Source organism: Ambystoma mexicanum, chromosome 3q, assembly GCF_040938575.1.
Source record: "Ambystoma mexicanum isolate Mex_15411 chromosome 3q, UKY_AmexF1_1, whole genome shotgun sequence".
Taxonomy (NCBI): Eukaryota; Metazoa; Chordata; class Amphibia; order Caudata; family Ambystomatidae; genus Ambystoma; species Ambystoma mexicanum.
The window spans coordinates 268,816,714-268,837,668 of NC_090926.1; the positions used below are offsets into that span (position 1 = coordinate 268,816,714).

Here is a 20,955-nt window from a genome sequence, read left to right on the forward strand (position 1 = left end):
GGTCGGATTGCTGTGCTCCCACCTGGCCTCCTCTCCTCTGTATCTTGCCCCGCCTCGAGCGCAACTTGAATGTGCTCCGGGGGTCCCAGACCTATACCACTTGGAGTTTGAGGCACCTCCTTATTGACACCCGTCCGATTCCTTGCACAGTCTGACCGCTGATAAGACAACCTCATTACTTTTGTCCATGCGCGAGAAGGATCTTTATTCAACAAGCACCTGAGTTACCAGCAGCAACTCCTTTATCCAACAGCAGGGCCACCAAAGAAGGGTTCAAGACTAGCTCCCTTAGTCGGCCCCAACCAATCAAGCAGATCTCTGCTCAGTATGCATGTACTGCACTCTGGCTTCACTGCGTCAGTCACCGGGTCTTCCACCATCAGCAGTGCTGTTCTCGCGTTCCTCCGCACCTTCTTCTGCACCTTCCCTCCTCACCACAGCCGCTATAGTGCATCCCACTCTTTACTCATCCCCCACCACCTCCGCCTTGGGGCTAGCATGATCTATGGACCACCACCTGGCTGCACTGCTTCAATCTCACCAGAAGGTGCCCACACCACGGTCCGTGCGCCTGCAGCGCCTGCCATTTCTCAATTCTCCCACCTGGCACAGAGGGATTAGTCTCACCGGGATCCTTCACACCTGCCGTGCTAGGCACTCAAGCAATGCTACCTCTTGCCAGCGGGGTCTACGGCAGTCGGTGCCACACGCTGCCTCCACCCTCACTGGGGCTGCTCTGGGCCTTGCTCTCGGGCACTGCTCTCTTCTAGGCCCAGCTCCATGCGGCCCAGGGCCGACGGGCTGGATCTCTTCTGATGGGCCACCCATCGGGTCAGCTATCACTCCAGGCAGGGCCGGACTTCCCAAGCACCCGCCGCTAGCAGCAAAGGTTGGTTTGTGTGCTCCAGGGGTTAATATTAATTCAATAACTCAAAATGGTTGCAGAGCTCCGCCTTCACACAGCCATATTGCACTGTGCCACCTAGTGATCTCCGACAGCCAGATTTTGAGAGATTTTCCAAAAGATTAGTTGACTGTCCTGCCTAATTTTGTTGATGGGGAAACTGGAAGATCTTCAAGGTACTCAGTTTATCGGCTTCTGAAGGATGAGCGGCAAAGTCAACACTGCAAAAATACAGATGTGACTGCACATTGAACAGATGTCTGAGGCGTGTGCTTAATTTGTCAGAAATCATGCAGCCAGACATCCTTGATTCATAAAGGGAAAACAAGAAATCACCCATGCCAATCCTGTACTGCAATCCCTATACTGGCTCCCCTGTTGTGAAGGGTCAGCTTTCAAACTTTGAGCTTAATTAACTGAGGGGATACTGGGTTAGGGAGATGGGGCAAATACCTTTTTGAAAACGAAAACATGCCTTAATATCTGAGATCCACCTTGGAATAAAAATGGACTCCACCATTAGCGTTTAAAGGGCTAGGCCTTGGGTGTTGGTAGGTTAGCTGCTTGGAGAAAGAAACTCTTTAGGAAACATTGAGATTCCAAAAGAGGTCAAAGGCGAGTACAAGAAGGAGAAGAAAGGGAAGATGTAGGTTTAGGTCTAGACTGCTAGTTCTCTACCTTTTTTTGCATTACAGATTATTCCCTTGGTTCCATGTGATTTTGCTGACTGTAATTATGTGAAAGTAATTTCAATTTCTCGCCCCCCCGCCCCCCTCAAATCAGCTGCCCCAATGTACTTTTTCTATACATTTCAGGTACAGACTACTGGGAATGAAAACGGCCATAAGGTATCTAATGGCAGCACTGAAACTGAAAAGAGGCCAAGTGTAATGAAGATCAATACTAAGATCCAAGACTTGCAGTCTGGTCTTTCGAATCACCCGATTGGCCAGCTGTCATTTAAAATAAGATAGAACAGAACAATGTCGTCTTCTACCTCTCGGCATGGTCCAGGGGCTCGGCAAGGTATGAGGTCAGAGAAGCAGACAGAGTTGAGGATCGAAGCGCATCTGCAAGGACACCACAAAGCAGGAAGCTTCCCGCAGAGGAAAAAGTACTGCCGCTGGGAGCGGGGTTGACTGAGCACAGGAAACCCACTGTCGGGCTGCTGGAGAGGCTTGCGAGAGACTGGCGAAGGCTCTGGGTAGCTGGAGAGGCCACAGAAATCATGGCAGACCCAGGAACAACCAGAGGGCATCCTCCAAGACCCTTCATATACTAGGATGGCTAGGCCCGGTGTTTGGGAGACCCAGAGAACGCAAGAATCGTTAAGGGAAGTTAAGCCTAACATGTCACCATTTGCCGCCGCTCAGCAGCATTGTGAAGGTGGTCTGGTAATCTTATTCGGATAATATATCCCAAACAATAATAAGGAGAAATACAAACTTTACATTTACAAATGGTGCTCACAGGCCTTGACAGGTGGCTGGGTCTGCTCAGAAAGCTGCTGCGACCCTCAAGGCGGCTTGGAAAATGTGTCCAGCACTTCATTCTTGTGGCAGGGCCTGGGAGTCGGACTCACCAATTAACTATCTTGAACATACAAAGCCAAATTGGATAAAGCTAGGACCGACTCTGGGAAAAGGGAATCAACCCCTTGAGTCTTGTGGAACTTTTTGTTTGCTTGCTACACTTTTTTGGAACTTTTGTTTTGAACTGCAAAGCTGGGCTGCAGCCATTTCCCTTGTCACATTATATTTAGCTTGTGAGGAACAGGTTAGGATTTGGACACAGGATGGTGAACTTTACTTGGACATTCTGACACAGACCGTTTCATTAGCTAGATTTGTTGAGGCAGGGAAACCTCTCTTGGCATAGTTAGGTTATCCTCCAACGGCCCTCTCCCCATTCCTGTTAGTATTTGCCAATCAACATGCCACCCTTGTGTCCGACTCTTACACCCTCAGTGGTGATGCTGATGGTTTTCCCATACAGAGCAGGTCCAAACGAATAGCTTGTGAATCTGCTTAGCATCACATGCTGCGCATATAGTCCAACATTTAGTGGTAATCGCAGAGTATTGCATCTTGTCCTTCGAGGATCCAAAGGGGACGTTGACATGGGCATGCTTGTAACACTATCTCTAACATGACGTGTAGTGCACCCAAAATACCTCACGCACCGAGGTCCCTCAGATTGTTTTTTTCTGCCCAGCTAGCTGGTCGCCTTATGCGGAGCTCGTAATTGCTAAGTTTCAATTTCATTGTCCACGACCATTGGTCGTTTAATATTCGTCAACTCTTCAATGACGACTGCTCCTGAACCAACGCCGAAGACGACTGCAGATTTTGGCGGCTGGTGCTTCGGTCGACGCTGTCAACCACATGGCCTCTGGCCAGGTCTATACAGTAGGGAAAGGGGGGCCGGGGGTTCTGTGTCTTTCGTAGAATGCATTTCCTTCTCTCTTTTCCCTTCTGGTTTCGCTGTCGCTTCTAACCTGAGCTATGGACAGGACTCCTTTTAAATTTTGCCCTTCTTGCAGCAGCAAATATCCATGGAAAGCCAAACACTGGAGGTGGAATAAGTGTCTATCTCAAGATCACAACGAGCAGTCGTGCAAGGCATGCCATCTTTTACGTCCGAAGACGATAAAAGAAAGGTGGGCGACGCGGTGGGCGGCCTATGCCATGCAGCAGGCCGAAGGTAGCTGCCCCGTGGGCGCAGGCGTCTCGAGTGACGAGGGTGTAAGCGACAGCCATGGCTCAGATGCGGAGGCCATTGACCTCTCTGCAAAACAGGCAAGTTCCGAGATTTTCATCCCTGGCAGGCAGGCCATCGGTTATGCTATGGGGAGACAATATGCCAGAGATCCGCGAGAGTCTCGCGAACATCATCTCGGTGGCAAATAGGCCATTGAGAAGGTCGAGAACAATATTGAGTTGGGTCCCAGCCCCTATCTAAAACACTGGCAGACCAACCTTGACCGCCTACAGACCCAAGTCCTCAAGAAGAGCCCTTTCCCCCTCCAGACTCCTCTGGTTCATATCTATGGACCGGAGATAGGTTTGAGGGATACATGAACAAACCTTCCAAGTTTGTAGATTTTTCAGAATGATTTAGCACCCCAAAGAGACAAGAGAGGAGGACTCTTACCCTACTTCAGAGAACTTCAGTCAGTTCCCTCATGATAAGGTGTTTGATCTAACTGAACCAGAGGATATCCATTAGGACCCCTGTGATCACAGAGAGAATCCCATTGATGAGAAAATAGACCAATCTCGAGATTGGGGTGATGAACAACCGGTAGGCGATGCACCATGGATGTCGCCATCCACTACCCCTGATCCTTCCTCCCTCAAAGACCAGCCTCACCTATCGATGAACAGATGGCATTCAATGCTATTCTTAAAAAAGCAGCTGAACCCTTTCAGATTGCCACTCGAGAGGCGGTACAAGACGACTTTGTAGAGGATATTTTAAAAGAAAAACCACCCTCAAGTCAAGCAATACCTCTGTTGAATTCTATCAAAAGGCGCATCGCTCCCTCTTTGTTGACTCCAACCCAAACAAGAGCTGTAAACCCACAAGTCAAAGCTTTTTCGCCCCTCTCCAACAGACCCGCTATATATCTGGGGACATGCCACTGCCAACTCCCTAGTAGTCACACCTACAAGCAAGAGAGCCGGAGTACCCTTGTCTACGGCGGAGGCACCTCCAGACAAGGATTGCAAGAATTTATATGCTCTCGGAAAGCGCATTACAACATCAGCAATCTTCTCTACTAGGATAGCTAACAACACCACATTGATGGCTAGTTATAGCGATGTCCAATGGAATTTGCTCCAGGAGGGCCTGTAAGAAGTCCCAGAAAAACACAATCACGCCTTCTGGTGGTTTTGTCGAAAGGGGGGCAGGTCAATTGGAACAACCTCAAAAACACCCTGGGTTCTGCAGAAACAGCGGGATGAACACTGGCCCAAGGTACCCTGCTTGAAAGGCACACATGGGCAAAACATTTGGGATTTAAACCTGAAACCCAGGCATCCCCTTATTAACAAGCCGGTTGAAGAAACAACCCTGTTTAGAAAGGCAGTAGATGAGGCCTTGGAGACAGCTAAAAAGGAACATGAAACCTTAGTCTCTAAACCAGATTATGCAAAGACCCTATCGGCAGCAAGGGGGTAGCTCTCGCCGCTCCTTTCAGGGACAATCCTTTCCACATTCTCTCCCCCCCACCCCCCACAATCAATACGGAACAGGAAATACTCCATGGTCCTCGGGACACGGTCACAGGTCCACTGCCACGAGCCAATATCAGCAGAGAGGGCAGCGCCGTGGCAAAGCAAAGGAAGGGGTACAAACACCACCCCAAGCGGCTCCCCGGCCTCAAATCAAAAATGACTTCCCGGTCTGGGTCACCTCCCGTGTCGGGGGACGTATAACATCTTTCTTTCATGCATGGGAGGGAATCACCATTGGGTGCTCAAGACAGTCACCCACGGTTACTGTATCGAGTTCAGCCGGCCACCTCGATGCCGACCACCAAAGCCAGACCACCAAAGCCAGACGCTTATTGCCAGAACATCTGAAGATCCAACTGCAAGAAGTCTAGATCCTGCAAGAAAAGGGTGCGATCGAGATCGTCCCCATTCTGCAGGTAAACGAGGATATTTATTCAGTGTACTTCCTTGTAACCCAAAAAGGATCTTACCATGCGCCCTGTGCTAGGCTTGCGCTGAGCAAACAAATTTGTCAAACCACAAAAGTTCAGAATGACAACATTGCAGGAAGTAATCACTCATGGCCACAGGCCCCAGAACACAAAAACCACACCATCTAGTGATGGTGGCAATGGGTCACTTGACTCACTTATGTCCCTTTTTGACTCATAAACACAGGGGTCCTGGCTGGACTCAGTCCTGGTGTCTTTGGCGCCAGGCTCATATAGAGATGTGAGCAGGAACACTTTTATTTCAGTGCAGGAGTGCTTTTATTTTACAAGAACTTTCCAGGAGCTGGAAGCCTTTATTCCAAAGAACATCCTCCTGTGCTGACTCATCGGGTGTGGCAGGCAGGCTGAACCTGGTGGGCGTGGCTTCAGAAACACAGCTATATATGCTGCTCCATCCTTAAGGCCAATGCTTTGCGTTACTGTGCGCTTGCGTGCAACCTGATGCTCACTGCCATTTGGACCAGTTTACTTAGCTTTGAAACCAGGTGTTCTCCTGCATACTCACCTCCAGGAAACCGGTGCTTTGTCGCTTCAACTGCAGACTCATCTCCTGACATCCAGTGATCTTGATCCCGACGCCGCAGCAACGCACTCCGCATCCGCGAACACGGACCCTGTGAAGAAGAAGAAAGACAAGGTTAGAACCTCGGTCCTAGGGCCGCGCCACCTTTGAACCCTGCGCGCCCCCTAGTTAACATCTTACCAGCTACTGTACCGCTGCATCTTCGTTCCTCATTCCCTCCGGCTCCTGCCTCGAGTTCCGCAGCTTCTGCTGGGCCCGCAACATCACCTGCAAGGGAAGAAAGCAAAAGAGCAAACATCAAAAGTGGAACGGACAGCAATACAAGACAACAAACTTTACAATACAACAAAAACAGATGCGGAAAGACAAAGGCAAACAGGAACACTTACCTGAAGTATAGTGGCTTAGTCGCAGCAGGACTGGACTACCATGTGCAAGGGACCAGTGAAGGAACTCAGTCCAGATAACACAAGGGCCCCTGCCAGAAGCAGCAGGACGGAGTGCTCGCCAAAACTAATCAACAGGTGAGCTTTCCAGGGACCGCACATCCCACGGGTACCACAGTTTTGGAGAAGGGTTCTGGAAGGGGATCAGGCGCACAAGCTGGCATACTCGCGCCCCCTATTCTCCACGCAGGAGCAGTCCTGAGCAGTCTCACCTCTTACCACCAGTCGGCAACCGTACCCCCAACGCCTCCGCAGACACCAGGTGAGCGTAACACAAGGGGATTACATGGCAACATTGGACATGAAAGATTCATACCTTCATATTTCAATGCTGCCAGCGCACAGAAAATGCCTAAGGTTCATGATAGAGGACAAACGCTATCAGTTCAAGGTCCTTCCCTTCAGAATTGCCTCAGCCCCAAGGGTATTTACAAAGGTGCTGCCGGTAGTAGGGCTCACCTGCGCAGGCAGTTCATTCCAGTCTATCCTTCAACGACTGGCTAATAACGGGATTTGTACGGAACATGCCTATCAAACACCCAGAAGAAGGTAGATCTACTCTTCAGTCTGGGATTCTCAATCAACAAGAAAAAGTCCAGCCTAGATCCCCGCCAAGTCAAACTATTTCTGGGGGCTCTAATTCGGACAGAAGACAGCCTCGTCTTTCCCTCCAACGAGGGGGTTTAAAACATGCTGTTCCAGATCCCTCACTACGTAGCCAATCGCGAGCTGACTGTACGCATAGTCCCCCGACTGCCCTACTCAACAAGATCGTGCACTAGATGCACCAGGAGCCAGTCACAATGATTCTGATGGCCATGAGCCAGTCACAATGATTCTGGTGGCCACAAAGGGGGCCCGCCAGCCCTGGTTCTCCCATCTGATGGCGATGTCAGTCTCTCCAAAATGCTATCACAAGACATGGGGGAGAGACTTCATCCATGCCCGCAAACTCTCAACTTGGCAGCCTGGTTCCTGAAGTCATAGTTCGGGCACCTCCAACTGCCTCAAAGATGCATGGACATACCTGGAGAAGCAAGAAAGCCTAACACCGGACATTGCTACTCCAATAAATGGAAACGCTTTATCTGATGCAATTCAAAGCGCATCAATCCCATAGACTGCTCTCCAACACATTGTCTTATACCTGACTCATCTACTTGACTCGATCTGGTTTTTAATACCCTGAAGGTCCACATAGCGGCACTTTCGGCTTATACTACGACCCAGAAAAAGGTGTTGTGATGCAAGATCCCCATGATCAAGGCTTTTATGGAAGGGATTAAAAGACTTCACCCCCCTATTTCAAACCCAGCTCCCGGATGGGACCCACATGTGGTATTAACTAGACCTATGGGATCTCCCTTTGAACATATGCATTAAGGCTAGCCTTAAAGCACTCACTTACAAGACCGCCTTCCTAGTGGCAGTCACTTCAATAAGATTATTTAGTGAACTACAGGCCCTTTCAGTTCAAGACCCATTTGTCGCAATTCACAAAGACAAGGCGGTTCTGCGCACTCACCCAGTTTGTGCCTAAATTTAATTCAAAGTTCCATGTGAACCAATCAATAGAACTACCCACATTCTTCCAGAACCCCACTAACATGGCAGAAAAAAACCCACACACACTTTGTGCGCAGAGCAGTCCTATGTTATCTGGAAAAGACTAAAGGTAGAGAAGGGAACCCTTTCTCTAAATCAGCCATCTCAAAGTGGATTGTAAATTGCATCACACTCTGTTTCTCTCTTGCTAAGAGAGATCTGCCCTTCAACTATAAAGCACATTCTACTCTGGGCATGGTGGCTTCCATAGCATTCATTACATATGTTCCTCTCAAGTCCATTTGCAAAGCGGCAACCTCGAATTCTGTAAACACCTTTACAAAACATTACTGCCTAGATACTCAGTCTAGGTCTGATTCTCAAGTGGGACAAGCGACACGAAGACGTCTCTTCACTACTGTTCCTTCTCAAATCCCATCTCCAACTCTGGGTACTGCTCGCTAGTCTATGCACAGCATATGATTCTAAGCAGATTCACAAGCATCAGAAGACATGCATTACTTACCGTAATAGCATTTCCCATGATTGTATCTGCTTAGATTCACATGCGCCCACCCTTCCTCCCTGCTCGGAGTAGAAGGAACATAGACATCTTACTACTCTTTCTCGCTATCTGTACTCACGATAGTCATAAGGCTCCCTCACGGCAGAAAAAAACACAACCAGAGGGACCTGGACACGTGAGGGTTTTTGTGTACACTACACGTCACGTTAGGGTTAGTGTTACAAGCATGCCCATGTCGACGTCCCCTTTCAATCCTCGAACGACAAGATGCAATACTCTGCGATTGCCACTCGATGTCAGACTATATGCACAGCCTGTGAATCTAAGCAGAGACCATCATTAGAAATGCTATTACGGAACGTAATGCATGTCTTACTCTCCCGCCACATGTTATTTAGAGAAACAAACACAAAATAGCACTGGTAGTAAAAACAGGCAAAGGGCTTGACTTGCCATTTTTGTTTCACCCTCCGTGCTATTTACAACCTCATTTAACACAACGCCTTTAATCTCCAGCTCTACATTTACTAAAGTGTTTTCTTGATAGTGCACAGGGAAGAGACGAGTACAGTAGAGCACATCCAGTTGTTGTTAGGGTTGGCAATACTTTCTAGTAGGCGCATTTATTTTGCCGCTAGTTCTTACCCCCTACTCTGAATTCAACTCTATTTCCCTACACAGGTTGTGAGCTGTGCTGTCAGTACAGCTCCTACTGGGCGGTAGCTGGAGGCTTTTCTTTGTGAGATCTTCTTAGTCGAGGGGCAAACATTTCATGCTGCAAGCTACTAGCCAGGTACACAGTTCCTCTACTCGGCATAAATGCCAAATTTTCACATGCACACCGCACGTGCTAAGAGTGAATGATCACTGGCTACTGGCTAGTGCATCTTTTGAGGACTATTCTACCGCCCCCGCTGTATAACCTGCAGCTATGGGTAAGTGAGTGCATTTTTGGGCAAAGCCTCATGAGGTTCTGTCAGAGGTGGGGGACTAAGTTATTGGTGGGCCCCCAGAACTAGTATTTCACGTTCAGTTTCTTGTATTCGCAACACTTTCACAAGGAGTGGACGTCTTGTGCTGAAAGCATGCCTTTCCCTTATTTGGCGCAAATCAGTCAGGTGGTTTGTTTTAAATCTAGCTAAAAGTAGCCAAAAAATTCTGGTCATGATACCTGGGTTGGCAAGATCCACAGGGCAGTTCTAGAGTTCTGATGGGCCAATTGGTGCTCCTGGAGCCACAAAATCACCAAATTGTAGAAGAGGCTACCAGATTGGCTAGTTGAAAAAACACACATCTGATTGTCAGTCATTGTTATTCACTGACGCCTGCACTGCAAATCTTTATCATGCATGCATTATTCAGGCGCAGGGACCTCGGCAAGGCTGGGTGGGGTCATAGGTGCACTATGCTGCTGAAATGGCAAGGCAAAGGAGGCAGGCTGAGCAGTTATCCGTGTCCTTGGAAAAATAAGTGTGTCTGGACTGTGTCTCAGCATCACCCTGGCGCCGCTGTCCTGGCTGTAACCTGCAGAATGGATCTAAGGGCTACGAGTAGTCCGTGGACCCACCAGTGTCAGTTGGTGTCCCGCCTCCACTTCAGGTGCGTGACCATGCCTTCAGGTCTAGAGTTAGCCGGTTTATAGACATAATTTCGAAATCAAAAATTTCGAAAGTCAAAAAGTCGAAAAAAAAATGTCGAATTTATTTTTTATGACGTTTTTTTTTCGAAATGGGGGGGTTCCCCCCCCAACCCCCCTTTTTTTTTTTTTTTTTTTTTTTTTTTTGTTTTTACCTTTTTTTTAACTATAAACTAGAGCCCAAACAAAAATATCGAAAAAAAAAATAATTCGACATTTTTTTTTTCGACATTTTTGATTCGACTTTTTTGACATTCGAAATTTTTTTTTCGATATTATGACTGGACACCGAGTTAGCCTGCAGACCCACCATGAACACTGGGGGTACCTACGGCATGGCTGCACTGTGTGGATTAGGGGTGCTAAGGTCATGGGCAAAGGACATGCCCTGGCAGAATGGCCACTTACCATGGTTGCAAGCCATTTGTGGGTATTCCTCAAATGGAGGTCATCTGATGGGCCCCGTGTTCTGTCATAGAATTTAGAAAATATATTGTATTCAAACAGTTTTCGTTTTTATCAGATAAGAATACACATCTAAATGTTCTTATAACTGCACAAATGGTGCTGCCTTGTATTCATATTCAAAATGGAAGCAGGAAGAGCTTATTTTGAAGCCCGATCTTGTGGGGAGCCTAATGTGTCTGTGAATCTCATACTATAAAAGGTGGGATTCTCGAGTAGGTTGTATGGTACATTTGATATTCCTGCTTCTGGTAGTTAGTTTATTTACTTCAGACTTTTGCATAGCTCACATTGCATTTTATTCTTTCATTTTAGCTTGCCGGGCGCTGGTGGATGAGTTGGAATGGGAAATAACACAAGTGGATCCGAAGAAGACCATTCAGACTGGCTCATTCCGGATAAACCCAGACGGCAGTCAGTCGGTTTCCGAGGTAGAGCAACGTCCTGTGTGTGTGTACTTGTGTATCAGACATTTTTATGGTGCAGGACTGGAAACTCAATTGCACCTGATCGCCAGTTGTCCCGTATCAGGAGTTGTTGGATTTGCCAGAGCAGCACTGCTGTGTGACTCTGGGAAGCAACCTGGTGAACCTTCAAGGGGTTTTAGCACCAATCACAGTTGGCAAATGAGGCTAAGCAGTAATCTTAGACGTACGAGATCCAAGGTTTTGGTGGCAGGTACAGTGAATAATAGAGATTGAACATGTACTGGAAAAAGAACATTTCTATATATATTTATACATCTCTAGCAATGTATTGATAAAACTTGGGCATTAAAGTCTAACACACAAGCAAACGTATACAACACAATTCAGGAACCCAAAATGGTTTAGATGCCGCTTTAGTGTTGGAAGGGATTCTTCCAGAATCGGCCCTTTTGGGAGCGATCTGAGAGGCCATCCTACACAATGAGCAGCAAGGACTTTTCACATTTGGTCTTGGCAAATTCTATCAAGGTAGCGTAGGCTGAGCTCTAAAGCATTTTCAAAAAGCTACATTTGTCAGGCCCCCCTCACTGGAAATTTGGGGGAAAATGTGTGAAACGGTTCAAAAGTTATTAAGCAGAAGTGGGCAGAGTTGTTTTCGGCCTACTCCCATTCGTCTCTAGAGAAAAGGCGCTTTGATTGTAAACTGCACTGCAAAATCACAGGATAGAGGATTTGTGCTATGTAAAAAACAATTTAGGTACAAAACAATTATTTGGGGAGTGGGGTTTGGTGTAAATCAGTCAAGTAGTTTTTAAATGTTTTGTAGAATGGGGTAACTTAGTCCAACACAGCCCCCGCCCCTCTATATGAGCCATTTCTCAGTAATATCACGTAAAGGAAAAAGTAAAAGCTCTCAAAATATTTGTAGGAGTGGGAAAGTGTTGGGGAGAGTTAAATGGGGCCAAATAGGTGTCCACTTTGGTGGGGGGGCTGGTGAGCCTGTTTTGGGTCAAGATAGTTTTTGTCTTACTGTGGGACTCCGCGCAGTAAAAAATCCAGTCTGAAAAAAGTGCACCACAGAAAAGAGCAGAGAAATTGGATAACAGGAGGGGGGGGGGGTTCAACAGTGATATTCATGGGGAGGGGCAAAAAAAAGAATGAGGGGTAAACCTGGAGAGTGGCAGTAGGAATGGGCTAAGACTTTAATTTTCAAGCTTCCTCTTGCCGCAGTACTAGGCGCACGCTGCATTACTGCTGCAATTATTTCTTGGCAATATAAGGCGGCGCAACAGTAATCAAGCGTATGGTTCGGAAGGGAAAATTTCACGGGAGACTATCATGGAAATGAAAGGAGGCGGCGCTGGACGACTGGCCATGGTGTGAACAGCGGTGACAATTGAAGGACCGATATTAGTGAGCAGGATAAGAGTCCTGGCCCGTCTTCCATGGCCCTCCACTCTTCCTCCTCCCCCCTAATTTTTGCAACATGGACAATGCCCATAGCCCAAGGCCAGTCGGATGTGGTTATTCGCTATCGAGGGAGATTTCCGCTACAGTCTTTAGTCGTTATTGTTTGCAGAATGGACAGTGGCCACAGGTGAAATCTATGATGGTAGGCACTGGAGCAGATTCAGCGTAATGAACCCCTTGAAATTCAGCGGGGGGGGGGGTGCTGGGATGGATGTACTGTGTTAAGATCTCATTTATTGCAACAACACCCATGCATTTCGGTGGATGTGGGAAGTGACCGCAATCTTAACTCATACAGCCCGTGAGCACACACTTCAGATCACAGCAGGGATCAACAATGAGATTGTAAGGACATCTTCTGGGCCGACTCAGTTTAGATTGCTACTTCCTACATCTGCCAAATCTTTATTATTGCAATGACTTTGGTTATCTTAACTTTGTCTTAACTGAAGTTTTTTTTTTTCACTGAATTTTTGTACATGTATAATACTATGCAAGTAAAGTAGGGAGGAAAAACTGGTTATCCTGATATAATACACTCTACCTTTACTGTCATGAGGCAGGTACCTGCTTTGAGTAGTCCTTTCCTAGCCAGTAAGTAAGCTTCTAATGTCTTAGAGTTTTAAGTCACCCCTAAGTTTTTGAACGGGGGGGTAGGAAGTCTGACTTCCTGGGCACAAGTTATGGCTACAGCAACAGCTAAGTAAAATGTCGTCGAATGGATTGTGCCCTCCAACGCATTCCACATCTTTGACATGTAATGTCCACAGCTGTCCACTTCGGAAACTTTTTTGGCAGAGGGCGTCCTGCTTCGATGGCGTTGGGTCCATGTCCCTCGAGGGCCTCGGTCGAGGACGACATCACAGGATGTTATAAATAGGATGCACGGCGCCCGTAGACTCAGTTCCGTTTTTTTCCATGAACGTGTTAACTTCGTGAGACTTAGCGTGCCTCATGTGTTTTCTTCATTGAAGATGTCTTTTCTTTGACCCCTCCGACTCTGCGGTCCGGTTTCAAGACCTGCCGGGACTGCAAGTCTAAGATGTCGCTCACTGACCCCCACCGCATTTGTTTGTGGTGCCTCAGTGAGTCGCACGACACCGACGACTGCTCGAAATGCCAGTGGCTGACTGCAAAGGCCTTGCGGGAGTGGAAGGGGAAGCTCCATGTAGGGGGGCTCAAAGCCTGTTATGTCCCGGGCTTCCAAGTCCAAGGGGGTTTCCAACGATGACTCGAGGGGCGACTCTCTGCGTCAGAAGGAATCCCGGGGATCTCGGTCCCACAGTGGTTCCCGGCACTCGCGGAAGTGCCGTCGCCAGTCTCTTAGGCAGAAACCTGTGCAGTTCCCTCTGGGACCACTGCAAAAGATTTAAGACTACAGGTTTTTGGCAGTAAACCCACTTGGTAGCAGTCTGTACCACCCAGATTTACCTAGTAGCTGTGGCTGAGCAGTCAGACTTCCCTCAAGAAGAGTTAGGCAGTATATAGAGCATACATAATAGGTACAGAGACACAGTAGTACAAGCAAACACTGACCAGAGCTAGGTGTAAAAGTATATAATTATTTATTTAAAAGACACACTCATAAATTACACTAGCACAGAAAAGGTAAGTAGTCAAAACACAGTCACTATTACTTATATGTACATCCCTAGTTATTTGTTGGACAAGTCTAAGTTAACACCACTTATTTCCAAACGGAGGTGAGCGCTTAACGTGAGATGGCACTCCAACAAGTTAGTTAAAAAGGAAGGGAAAAGGCAGAAGTAATGAAAACATCAAGGTAAAACACTTTTCAGAGATTCACAGTAAGTTTAGAAAGGCAGTCTATTGCGGAGCAAGGAAGTTCGGTTGCCAGGCCCTCTCTAGGGAAAGCCAGGCGAAAAGATGTCCAAGATCACACAATGTCACAAGTCTTTACAGGCGAGTAGGAAAGGTTTTACTATGTTTAGAAAAGTTAGTTAGGGTGTCCCAGGCTTACCCAGGTTCGAGAGCTGAGGGCTAAATCTACCCCGTACAATCGGTGGCAAGGGAAGCCGGGCAGAACACGTTACCTTTTAAAATGGAAAGGATCCTCCAGCGGTGGCAGTTGTTCCTGGTAGTGGGTGCAAGTCGCGGCGTCGTCCAGAGGAAGAGAAGATCTCGACGTGGAGGAAAGCTGAAGGTCGTTGCACTACCAGGGAAGAAACTAGCCGTGGAGTTTTCCGGTTAAAAGGATGTTACCCCTCTTTCGCGGTTGAGGTAAAAAGTGGTATCCCGGTTGCCGGGGTGCTTGGCACAGGCAAGGCGGCCACGAGATGCTTCAGGGAGGCGAAAAGAAGGCAGAAACTGGTTGTCCCCACCAGTCAAGGGAAGAAGACTCTCCCGGCTGGAGATCTCCTCTGTCGTTGGGAAAAGTGGTGAGACGGTTCAGCAGGGCTCCACCGGTGGTGTCGTCTTGGCAGGTCGGCTCGGCTTCTCCCTCTTCGGCTTCTTAGGTCCTGTGGCGACTTCTGAAGAACCAGTCCCAAAAACCCTGCTTTTATGCAGCAAACCCCCATTCATACAGCCTAGCTGTCACTCAAACATGCTAAGTGGTGAGCGGGGCGGCTCACCACTTGGGCCATTCACACCAGAGTGCGACATGAGTTGGCAAGGCAACTCAGTCCAGGAGGCCTAAACCCCCTCCCATATACCCCCTGTGGTACCCAGACAGAATGGCACCACTTTGGAGGGCTTCTGTGCAGAAGCCCGCCAAAAGTGGAACAAAGGCTCGACTCGGGTTCAGGGTTACTGAAGTGAACCTAGACGCCATTTTGGGGGCGAGTCCTGGCAAAAAATCCCAACCGGTGAATATTAAATAAACCGGCGGTATCTTTAACATTGCACCAAAAAGTAGTGCATTAAAATCAATGGGAAATCCCATTGGGAAATATTCTGGTGGAATATTTCCGTGGTATCCACTGCCACCAGCCAGAACTCGGCGAGGGGGGACGGGACAGTACCCCCTCAACAACAGACCCAGGGGCAATCTAATTGCCCCTACCAGTACTTCCACAGTATGATGGTTTGTACTGGTTAAGTTCCTAAGTTAAGACTAGTAAAGTCAATGGTGACTTTTACAGACCCAGGGCGACAGTAGTCAGTCCCAGGGTGTGGAGTCTATGTTTTGGGGGTCACTATGACACCCCTGTGTTACTGCACTGAGGGTGCTGTGTAACACACATTCAAAAACCAATGATAGCCTATGGGGAAAAAATACCCCATAGCCCATAAGCACATAGCAAGTCACAGAAACACTCCAGTCATGTCCAAGAGTGAGGGTAAAAGAGTCTCACTCTTGGCAGGAGAATAAAATAAACTCCAAAAATCCAGCAAAGCTGCTGGGGGACTCACTAGGTTAGGAAATTCAGCCTAAACAGAGAATTCTCCCTAACAGTCGCCTTCCCCGTCCTCTCGGATGGTGCCTCGAGGAGGGTTAAGTGCCCTACCAAGTCCTCGACTACAGAGGAATGGGCAGCATTCAAGAAATCTATGATAATTTTTCTGACGAAGCCGGCCTGGATCGGTCTCGGTCTGTGGCTCGCACTCCTTCGGGCTCGGGTTCACGACGCAACACACATCGGGAGCTGTCGAGGTCCCGTACAGACAAGGTTTCGAAAGGTCGCAAGAGACGTGTCTCTAGGTCTCGGTCCTCATCCCCAGTGAGACCGCAGCAACCTATTGAGGGCTCGGTGCCGGCGTCGACTCGTTCAGTGCCGTGTCCGTCCGATTCGGACATTGACGCCTTGCTGTCGTATCAGCCCATGGCACAGTCGGCACCTGTGTCGATGCCGAAGCCATCGGCGACGTCGAGGTTGTCGACACTCTCGATGTCGAAGCCTTCGGGAATTTATTTCTCAATTTGCCGAGTACCCAGACATTGTGGATCCTCCAAGAAAGGCTACATCGAAGTCGGTGAGGCCGGTTTTGGCCTCCAGGCCCTCTTCTATCCCCAGACCTGGGTTTCAACCCCTTTTGGATGATAATTTTGAAGAGGAGGAAAGGTCTGAGGTTGAGGAACCTGGTGACCTTGATGATCCTATTTTTTTCTGGGGACAGTCAGTTGGAGTTGGGACAGACCCTCCATGATGGAAGTGGACTGGACATTTCCCCGGAAGTGGAGTTTGGTAGACCTGAGCCTGGGGCTCATGTAGAGTCCTTTTTATAGGAGACTCATGGCACGGGTCTTGGAGTATCTGGGCTGGTCTAGTCCACCAGAAGACTTTGTGCAAGATGATGATCTGACAGACCTCTTGGATCAAGGTCTGTCCTCTGACCCTGTTTTGCCATTTCATTCTCCTTGCAGAAAAGGGTGGCAGCTGCTTGGCAGCCCCTGGAATCTCTTCCAGCTGTGAATAAAAATCTTACTAAGAAATACCACCCTTCCGTTAGCGACCCCAGCTATTTGTCTACTCACCCCACTCCTGACTGAGAGTTTGGTGGTTCGGCAGCTATGGCCACCTCGAGGCAGGCGACATACCCTACCATCCCTCCAGATAGGGACGACAAGCGCTTCGATGGTTGGGCACGGAAGGTGTTTTCTGCTGGGAGCATGACCTTGAAATCGGCCAACTCCATGTGTGCCTTGGCAAGGTTTACACACACTCTGTGGTCTTGTGTTGCTTTCGCGGCTGAGCGTATTCCCGAGGGGGAAGAAAGGTATGGTTTCCTTGCTATCGTGGAGGATGGCAAGGATGCCATGTGTGAGGCCCTTCAGTCGGATTTGGATACGGCTAACAGTGTGAGCCGGTCCATGGTTGCGAGCACAGTTATACGCAGATTTGCGTGGTTGCAGAAGTCTGGGTTTGCTCCAGATGTGCAAGCCCGTCTTCTGAACATGCCCTTTGATGGCGCACATTTATTTGGCAGCAAGGCTGACGAGAATCTTGAGAGGTTGCAGACCTCAAAAGCTGCAGCAAAGTCTTTAAGCGCTGTTGTGCGTCAACCTCTGCCTTTTCATCATAGGGGGCAGCAGTGGAGGGGAGGTTCCTTTTTTTGTTTCTACTCTACCTTCGGTAGAACGAGAGGGGCCGGCAGTCAAAGGGGCCAGCGAAAAAGTACCCGTGGTGGTCGGAGAAATCGTGTTGCCAAAGCCGCTCAGGCAGCTACCTCTTTGCCTTCAGGCACTGCCGCAGAACAGTTGTGAGGCCATGTCCCATGGTTCGCCGGTTGGGGGCAGACTGTCTCAGCATCTCGAAGAATGGTGTGCCGTTATTTCAGATGCGTGGGTTCTGGATACCATAGCCCATGGCAACTGCCTTCCCTTTCTTCAGCAGCCTTACGACAATCCACCGGGGAAACGCTCTTTGAAGAGTCCGGATCTGGTCCTTGCGCAGGAAATCTTGTCCCTACTGGAGAAAGGTGCCTGTAGCGGAGATGAATAAGGGTTGGTATTTCCCCTTATTTTTTGATCCCAAAGAAAAACACAGGATTGAGACCCATCATGGACTTGGTTTGGTTGAACAAACTTCTCGGGAAGGACAAGTTCATGATGGTCACTCTTTCTCAAGTCCTCCTGGCCCTTCAACTTCAGGATTGGTTGGTGTCTCTGGACCTCAAGGATGCATACTTACATGTGCCGATCCTTCCCGCGCACAGGAAGTACCTGAGGTTTGTGGCTGGCGACTCACACTTTCAATTTCGCTTCCTGCCATTCTGATTGACCTCCACCCGAGGGTCTTCAGCAAGCTCCTGTTGGTGGTGGCAGCGTACCTCAGGCGAGGGGGGGGGGGGGATTCACGTCTACCCCTACCTGGACGACTGGCTAACCCGGGCGTGCTCTCCCGAGCTAGCTTTGGATCATCTCGGTGTCACCTGCCGCCCCCTCCACAGGCTGGGATTCTCCCTGAAGAAGTCGCACCGGACTCCTCAACAGCTCCAGTGCATCGGGGCTGCGTTGGACACATCCTTGGAAGTGTTCGCCTCCCAAGGTAAGGGCTCATCACATTGTGCAGATGGACAAGTTTCAACATGCCCAGAGTCTCCCGGCTCTCATATTCTTAAGGTTGCTCGGCCTCATGGCTTCCTGCATTTTTCTGGTGCTAGAGGCCAGGCTGCGGATGAGATCCCTGCAATGGGTCCTCGAGATGCAGTGGTCACAGTTCTCTGGCAAGATGACGGGTCCTGTCCGATCCTGCGCTCGGTCTCCCAGGGCCTTCTGTGGTGTGTGAAGGGGGAGGGGAGGTGGTGGAGGGGGAGTGGGGGGAGGAGAGGACATGTCGGGGGTCGTTAGGGGTCGGCAGGTTCTCCATCGTCCATCTAGAGGCCAAGACTCTCAACCTTCACCCTTGGTATCTGAAAGGTTGAGGTAAAAGGATTGGGACCTCCCGGATGATGTGATGGAGGTGTTGCTTTCGGCCAGAAGGCCAGCAACAAAATCCCTGTACCGTTGGCGTAAGTTCTGCGACTGGTGCAGGGATCACAATGTTGATCGTTTTCAGTGCTCCATTCCTATGGTTTTCTTTCTTGCTTTCTTTGGCCCACAGGGGCCTTCAAGTGGGTACCATTAAAGGTTACCTGGCGGTGCTGTCTATCTTTAAGCGCTCGTCTGAAGAATGCTCTTACTTTAGGATTCCTTTGATTTCTCAGTTTCTTAAAGGACTGACTAATTTGTTCCCGCTGTCCCCTTTCCAGGTGCCGGTTTAGGATTAGATTTTTTTTGAGATTTCTCATGGGTGCTCCTTTTGAAACCTTGCACTCTTGTCCTTTGAGATTACTGTCCTTCAAGACTGTGTTCTTGGTTGCGGTTACTTCCGCTCGCAGAGTGAGTGAATTGCAGGTACTTTCAGCTAAGCCACCCTTTACTGTGTTTCACAAGGACAGGTTTGTACTGCGAGTATGTCCTTCTTCTTTTCTACCTAAGGTAGTCTCTGAATATCATTTGAGTCAGAAGGTGGTTCTTCATCTTTCTACCCTCCTCCTCATCCTGGTAAGGAAGAGGAGCATCTCCCATCGGTTAGATCCTAGGAGAGCTTTTACATTTCTAGGATGTCCAGGGTCAGACTGGATGATCAACTCTTTGTAGGATATGCTGGACACTGATTGGGCCAGGCTGTTACCAAACAGACCTTGTCCAGGTGGATTATCCTTACCATTAGTGTGTTACCGGTTGGTGGGTAAAGACCCTCCTGAAGGGTTAAGAGCTCATTCCACTAGAGGCGTGGCTACTTCCACCGCCCTCCAGCGGGGTGTTCCTATTAGGAATATTTGTGATGCCACTACTTGGGCTTCAATACATACATTTGTAAAACATTATTTCCTGGATACAATCCATGGTCAGGATATGGTCTTTGGGAAGGCGGTTCTTTATTCCACATTCTAATTGGGTATTCTAAATTCTCTTCCCTCCTCTTACTGGCATTGCTTTGGGAGTCTGTCAAAGATGTGGAATGCGTTGGTGGACACAATCCATTTGAAGAACAAGTTACTTACCAACTGGTAACATTCTTTCGACTGGATGTTCCTCCTACGCATTCCACATCGCCCTCCCAGCCTGACCCTCAGAAGAATTTCCTATGCAATTGCAGCTTCCGTTTTCGCAAGGCTAAATGCAGTTCAACAGGCATCAGAGTAGTGTCACACGCTCGGGGGGGGGGGGGACTTACTGAGGCTACGGGCACCGTGCGTCCTATTTGTAACATCCTGTGACGTCGTCCTCGACGGAGGCCCTCGAGGGACATGGACCCGACGTCATCGACGCAGGACGCCCTCTGCCGAATAAGTTTCCGAAGTGCACAACTGTGGACATTACATGTCAAAGATGTGGAATGCGTTGGAGGAACATCCAGTCGAAAGAACGTTACTAGTTGGTAAGTAACTTGTTCTTTTGAAAGCATGCTTTTCAGGGAAAATGTTTTAGGATAAAATTAAGGTTACACTCCCAATTCCACATACTAAGGGTTACCCAATGGAAGAATTCTAGGCCTGATTTTTGATGCCCGCATCCATGCAAGAGTAGTGCTAGCGAGTGGACTTTACACCCATGTAATTGCTATGGGGCTAGGGTGGCAGCAGAAGGGGTATATACCCTTGCACCTCATTACTTTTTTTTTTTTAATTTACATTTTTTGTTTTTCTCCACTCTGAATTGCTGGAGCCACTAACTTCTGTCGTTGGTCCTGTGGCTGGAGGGCCTGCAGCTGCAGAACGCGGGACTAGACAGTGGGTCTGATCTACAGTTCAGGGAATATTCCAGCCGACATACAGCAGGATAGGATACCTCAGACAACCTGGTCCTATGTAACTAGTACCATGACTAGG

The 20,955-nt window shown here is 48.6% G+C and overlaps 1 protein-coding gene across 3 annotated transcripts in view; it reads left to right on the forward strand.

The window, feature by feature from the left end:
* CNPY2 (canopy FGF signaling regulator 2) overlaps positions 1 to 20,955 on the forward strand; it is a 219,448-nt gene that overhangs the window by 28,341 nt on the left and 170,152 nt on the right. For all 3 annotated transcript variants that reach the window (XM_069653740.1, XM_069653741.1, XM_069653739.1), the window contains exon 3: positions 11,093 to 11,208. In XM_069653740.1, the coding sequence (XP_069509841.1) occupies positions 11,093 to 11,208 (116 nt within the window). The remainder of the gene's footprint in view (positions 1 to 11,092; positions 11,209 to 20,955) is intronic.